Raw genomic sequence first — 6,806 nt, 5'->3', positions numbered from 1 at the left:
GGCCGCTCGCGCACATGCGGTGCTCAAGGACGGAAACACCGGCTTGCCCACATCGGTCATCGATCTGGCCTCTACAAGAGGCGACGAGGTCGCGGGCTCCGACGAAGAGTAGGACGTGGGAGACAATTGCGCCTTGTGCCTCATGTGGGCCTCGTCGGCGGGGTTCACAGCCACCGGAGATGGACACGGAAGGAAATAACAATGACGTGAAGGACGGCGCCGATGAAGATTTATACTACGTTGGATCCGAAAGCTTTTTAATGAAAATATGTCAAAATATAATGAATGTTTAAATGAAAATCATCCGGTTTATCCGTTTATATAAAAGTCGTCTAGTTTGCTCAAATCTCATTCGAAATGTATACAAACGGGATTGGATAGCCGGCTTCTGTATCATTGTCCGCGGATAAATAACAGTGTCCGCTTTATGGATCAGGGTTGGAGATGCCCTTGGCTTTCACCATTGTGTTTATTTCCACCTTCTGGAGCATCATTAATTTCACGGCGGGCTGTGTCCAGGTTACATGTAATAAGCACCAAAATACAGACCGAACTGCGTTCAAAATTACCCTTGTTTCTATCAAGTCGACGAATTTGCTTCCTAATTTCTAACGTAACATGGTAATATGGACCAGAGTTCTGCACGGGCACGACACGATCGATAGGCACACGATCCCATCAAAACAGGTGCCCGCCGTAGGAACCCCCGAATGAGATCATGGCCGGCGCATGCTCAAACCGCGGCACCGACATCCCCTGTTCTAGCCTCGCGTCTCGCCTTGCTGAAACCTTAGTCACCTGCATATGAAAGAAATTGACCGACATCATCACAAGTTTATTCTGTACCGTCGCGTTAACTGCATGTATGCATAATATCTAGGCTAAGTACCTTGCGACCACCGGCGGCCCGGAAGTGGACCTTGTGCGGCGTCTGCTGCTGGCCGCCGAGAAGCAGTGCCAGGCCGGTGGCCGCCGCCGCCAGCCCCACGGAGCAGATCACGCCGACCGCGTGCTGCTGCCACCCGTGGCCGTGATCGCCTTCCCACTCCTTGCACTCTGGCTCCTGATCTGCAACAACCACCTCCCCGTCCTCGTCAGCATCCGACGCCTTCTCCGACAGGCCGTCGACCGCTTCCTCCTCGTCGGCAACTGAGTCCTCGCTCTCAGAGTCAGAGCCGGACGGCGCCGGCGGCTCCGTCGTGGCGCACTGCAGTGCGGCGTTGGGCGTGGGCTCGGAGGCGAAGTGGTTCACGTCGATCGTCTTCTCGTCGTTGCCGGCGAAGAAGCGCGCATCGCTCTCGTGGGCATCGTCGTCCTCGTCGAGTTGGTACGACCAGAGGTCCGCGGCGTGCGGGACCAGCACGAACTCGTCCATCTCCTGCATCTCTCGGGCGGGCGAATCCATCTCGGCCGGCTGCATGCGGACACCACGATCGGCGACGAGGCGATGATCTCACGAGGCTTTTCTTACGGCGCAAGGGAAGGTGTATATATAGGTTGCGTGCGCCGTCGACTCCTCAGGGAAAGCGTGCAGAAGGAGATGAGATTCTACGGATGGATTTGGAAATTTTGGAGACGTCCGGGCTGGTCGGATAAGGACTCCGTTTGTTCGGTCGTGTTGGGTCCAAACACACAGTTCCAAATTATTGCAAATGAGAAAGAAAAAAAAGGAAATGCGAAACAGAAAGGCTGAGCAACTCAATTTCGTCCATGAGCCCATCCAGCTCATGATTGCATGCAAGAGGCCTGGAAGGCTTGAAAGTCAGGACGAATTATGCCTTCCCTTGTGGCAAATCCTGTTAATGTGTATTTTGCAAACGGGCGCGCCCACGCTGGGCCGGCCCACATAGGAATTTTTTCTTCTGTGTTTTTAATCCACCAAAAATTATTGCGCTCGCGGAGAACCAGCAACCTTTCTCTTTACATACTGGTGCAACCAGCACACCAATCAATAGCATGTGGTTAAGTAGAACCTTTCTTTACCCTTATTCTTTCCGTTCCGTTTCTTCTTGTTTTTTTTCATTTTATTTCGTTTTGCTTTTTCCTTTTTGTTTTCCTTTTTTCTTTTTTCTTCTTCCTGGGACAATAAATTATCTTGCACATACATGAACTTTTTCGTCAAATCGATGAACTTATTTTGAAATTAGATGAACTTTTTCAAATTCAATGAACTTTTTTTCAAATTGATGAACTATTTTTTAAAAATATTTTTGTAGTTTTTAAAATCCATTAACTTTTTTTTCATTTTTTGATGAACTGTTTTCAAATTGGTGAACTTTTTTTCAAATCCGCTGAACTTTTTTCAAAATCGATGAACTTTTTCTAATTATGATGAACTTTTATAAAATTTGATGAACTTTTATCGAATTCAATGAACTTTTCTCAGATTCAATGAACTTTTTCAAATTATGATGAACTTTTTTTCTGATTCGATGAACTTTCTTCAAATTCAATGAACTTTTTTCCAAATTCGATGAACTTTTACCAAATTTGATGAACTTTTTTTCAATGTCAATGATTTATTTTCAATTATTTTGAACTTCTTTCAAATCCGATGAACTTCTTTTCGAATTTGTGATTTTTGTCAAAAAATCATCAAATTTGAAAAAAAACCATCGACAAATGAAAAAAGTTCATCGATTTGAAAAGAGTTCACAAATATGAAAAAAAAAATCATCAAGTAAGGAAGAATAAAAAACCAGAAAACTAAAAATGAAATAAAGGAAAAAGGAAAGAAGGTAAAGGAAGGAAAGAAGGGAAAGAAGGTAAAGGAAAGAAGGGAAAGGAAGGAAAGAAGGGCATGGAAAGAAGGGAAAGGAAGGAAAGAAGGGAAAGAAGTTAAGGAAAGAAGAAAGAATATAAAAAGGCAACAAAGTTGTAGTTCAAACCCGCTCAAGGGGCCGAGCGGTTAGCTCAAGGTAACACAAAACATGAGGTCGCATGTTCGATACATTCGCTGGCGGTAGCTTTTTTTTCCCTTAATTCCCTTTTGTGCACGCGCCCGTAATGGGCCGACCCAAGAGCACAGCTGCGTGGGCGCCAAAACTCCTAGTTGGCGCTGAAGGCGCTGACTAGGAGCTCCCTTCCCTTGTGGGATCTCCTATCTGCCACATTCTGCGGCAGAATGTCGGGGCCTCGTACAGAGCAGTCCTCCGACTGGGCCAGTCCACGCGGAAGCTGCGAGCGGTGTAAAAAACAAAAAGTAGGATTTGAGCTCACGATCGCGCCATCGAAGACACAGGCAGCTAGCCACCATCGCTAGTTAAAGTTCATGTTGAATAAGCGACGCGAATAATTTAGAACTAGCAACAACTGCAGATTGGATTATTTTTCCTTTTTATAATCACTTCTTGAAAATTCTGAATATGTTTTTCAAAATTCTGAATGTTTTTGATAAACACACATAAGTTTCGAAAACTTGTGGACAATTTTCGAATTTGAAACCAAATTTTAAAACAGGGAACATTTTTAGAACTTGTAATTTTTTTTAACAAATGAAAAAAATTCCAGCCAATTTTGATAAACACGAACATGTTTTTTTTTAAATGTGAACAATTTTTGAATTTGTGAACAAAATTTAAAAAGAGGAACATTCTTCAAATTTTTGAATAAATCTTAAATACTTAAACATTTTTTAAAATTCTGAACAATTTTGAGCAATCACAAACAAGTTTTGAAAAAAGTGAATAATTTGTGAATTTGTGTACAAATTTTGGAAAACATGAACTTTTCTTGTATTCGCCAAGAAAACTTGAAAAACAATACATTTTTGAAAATTTCAAACATTTTTTGCGAATCATGAACTAGTTTTCAAAAAAGTGAACACTTTTTGAATTGTGAACAAATTTTGAGAATGGGCACATTTTTTAAAATTGTAAACAAATTTTGAAATTTCAAACATTTCTGAAAATTTCAAACATTTTCTGTGAATCTCAAACAAAATAATCCCTTAATTCCCTTTTGCGCGCGCGCCCGTATCGGGCCGGCCCAAGAGCGCAGCTGCGTAGGCGTCAAAACTCCTAGTTGGCGCTGAAGGCGCTGACTAGGAGCTCCCTTCCCTTGTGGGATCTCCTATCTGCCACATTCTGCGGCAGAATGTCGGGGCCTCGTACAGAGCAGTCCTCCGACTGGGCCAGTCCACGCGGAAGCTGCGAGCGGTGTAAAAAACAAAAAGTAGGATTTGAGCTCACGATCGCGCCATCGAAGACACAGGTAGGTAGCCACCACGGCTAGTTAAAGTTCATGTTGAATAAGCGACGCGAATAATTTAGAACTAGCTACAACTGCAGATTGGATTATTTTTCCGTTTTATAATCACTTCTTGAAAATTCTGAATACTATTTTTCAAAATTCTGAATGTTTTTGATAAACACACATAAGTTTCAAAAACTTGTGGACAATTTTCGAATTTGAAACCAAATTTTAAGACAGGGAACATTTTTAGAACTTGTAATTTTTTTAACAAATGGAAAAAATTCCAGCCAATTTTGATAAACACGAACATGTTTTTTAAAAATATGAACAATTTTTGGATTTGTGAACAAAATTTAAAACAGGAACATTCTTTAAATTTGTGAATAAATCTTAAATACTTCAACATTTTTCAAAATTCTGAAATATTTTGAGCAATCACAAACAAGTTTTGAAAAAAAGTGAATAATTTGTGAATTTGTGTACAAATTTTGGAAAACATGAACTTTTCTTGTATTTGCCAACAAAACTTGAAAAACAGAACATTTTTGAAAATTTCAAACATTTTTTGCGAATCATGAACTAGTTTTCAAAAAAGTGAACACTTTTTGAATTGTGAACAAATTTTTAGAATGGGCGCAATTTTTTAAATTTGTAAACCAATTTTGAAATTGGAAACATTTCTGAAAATTTCAAACATTTTCTGTGAATCTCAAACAAAATAATCAGAAATCGCAATTTATTTTAAAATTTCAAATATTTTTCAAAATTGTGAACATAATTTGTAACTACGAACAACTTTTTAATTCCGAATAATATTTGAAATTTTCAAAACATTTTTTGAAAAAAGTAAAAATAAACTTGAAAACAGAAAAAAGGAAATGAAACGGAACAGAAGATAAAAGAAACAAGAAATGTAGAAAAACTAAAATCACGACAAAAACACTCCAAACCGGAACGAATGAACTCGTCAAATGGATTGGCCCCGCTAGTGCGCCTCCCTGTGCGATGCAGCGACAATTTGCTAGAACATGCAGGAAATAGGGATTTCCCTCCCTTCTCACTCATTTTCTGTTTTTTCTTTCTTTTTTGCTTTCTCTTCTATTTGTTGTGTTCAGTCTGTCAAGATTCAAGACACTACATGTGTAATATCCCAAATTTTCAATTTGGAATGTTATACATAGATCATCATATGCATATCATATTTTTAATTTCATTTTAGGTGTGATCCTAAAAATCCTAAGCAACTCAAGGACCCACTGAGAGAGTTGGGGATTTTATTATTTTCATATTTGAATTTTCTCAAATATTGAAAAGAGGATCATTTTGGTTTTAATTATTTTTCTCTCCAAAAATATTTCAAATTAAAATAAATGACAGAAGATAATATGACTTCTCCAAAATAAAAGTAATATTGAAGGAAAATATTAAAATCAAATAAATAAATTTTATTTGGATTTTATTGCTATTTATTTGAATTAGAAAAAATATGCATTTTTCAAAACTGTATTTTCAGGCCAAGAAAATGTTCACTTTGTTCTAAATATCCGCCGGCGCCGCCCCTCCCGCACGCCACCCCCCCCTCGGGCCTTTAAAAGGCCGAGCCGCTGCCGCCCCGCCCCCCACACCAACTCGCCACCCACCGCCGCCGCGCCCGCCGCCCGAGCCACCGCCGCCCCGCGCCGCCCGACGCCGCCGCCGCCGCCGCTGCTGCGTCGCGCCCCGCGCCACGCCGCCGTCGCTCCGCCGCGCCGTCGCCGCCCCGCTGCCTCGCCGGAGCCACCGCACGCCGCCGGAACCGCCGCCGATCCGATCCGCCACCGGTTTTTTTGGTTTTTAGGTAAAAGCCGTTGGTTTTTTTAAAAACCCTAGGTTCGGTTTTTTATTTAGATCGGTTCGGTTTTTTTCTGTTTAGTTCGTTTGTGAACGTTCGTTCGTTTTAACGAACGAATTCGCACGTTCGTCTCTATTAGCGGACGTTCGTCCGATAGATTTTTCTTTTTCTGTTTATTTTCGGCCAGGGACCTATCCGCGATTATTTTTATCACAGATTAGCCCCTGATCTTCAATCCCTCGCCGTTTCTTAACCGTTTGTCCAAATCCAGTGAAATCAATGCCAAAATCTACGTCTCGAGCCCCTCTTTCTGTTTAATCAACTTGAACAAAGTTTTGACAATTTAAAATTTGGTTTCAAGCAGATTTGATTTCGATGTTTTTTTTTACCGTAGTTTTAGTTCAATAACTCCGATTCGATTGATTCTTTTTGCAGATCGAATCTCTTCAGTTGAACTTTCAAATTTGATCTTCTTATTTGAGTTTTACCCGTGCATCTTTGCTTGTGTGCTTATGTATGCTATTGTTTGTTTGCGATAGAATTCCCGGAGTGCGAAGCGTGCTACTACGAGTCTCTAGGGTTTGCGAATCGTCAGCAAGGCAAGTAACACATTGATCATACCCTTTTCATACCCAGTTTTATGCATTAGTTTCAACCCTCAAACATTGCATGAGTAGGGTCTCTTAACATGTGGGTTTTGGGAAGTAGATGATGAGGTAGAACCTATTGCCCTGTTATTATCAAACCCTTGGGAGTTACTTCTATGCTATGCTTGTATTGC

The 6,806-nt window shown here is 41.0% G+C and overlaps 1 protein-coding gene across 1 annotated transcript; it reads right to left on the bottom strand.

The window, feature by feature from the left end:
- Positions 1-288: 288 nt before the first annotated feature.
- On the bottom strand, positions 289-1,637 carry LOC120974496 (uncharacterized). Its single transcript, XM_040400963.2, has 2 exons — positions 890-1,637; positions 289-798 (listed from the first exon to the last, which is right to left on the bottom strand). Exons 1-2 carry the CDS (start codon positions 1,418-1,420, stop codon positions 679-681), a joined length of 651 nt encoding a protein of 216 aa, XP_040256897.1. The 5' UTR covers positions 1,421-1,637; the 3' UTR covers positions 289-678.
- Between the last annotated feature and the right edge of the window lie 5,169 nt (positions 1,638-6,806).

This window comes from Aegilops tauschii, chromosome 2 (assembly GCF_002575655.3).
Source record: "Aegilops tauschii subsp. strangulata cultivar AL8/78 chromosome 2, Aet v6.0, whole genome shotgun sequence".
Classification (NCBI taxonomy): Eukaryota; Viridiplantae; Streptophyta; class Magnoliopsida; order Poales; family Poaceae; genus Aegilops; species Aegilops tauschii.
The sequence above is the reverse complement of the archived record's forward strand: the minus strand, read 5'-3'. Positions and strand labels throughout refer to the sequence as shown.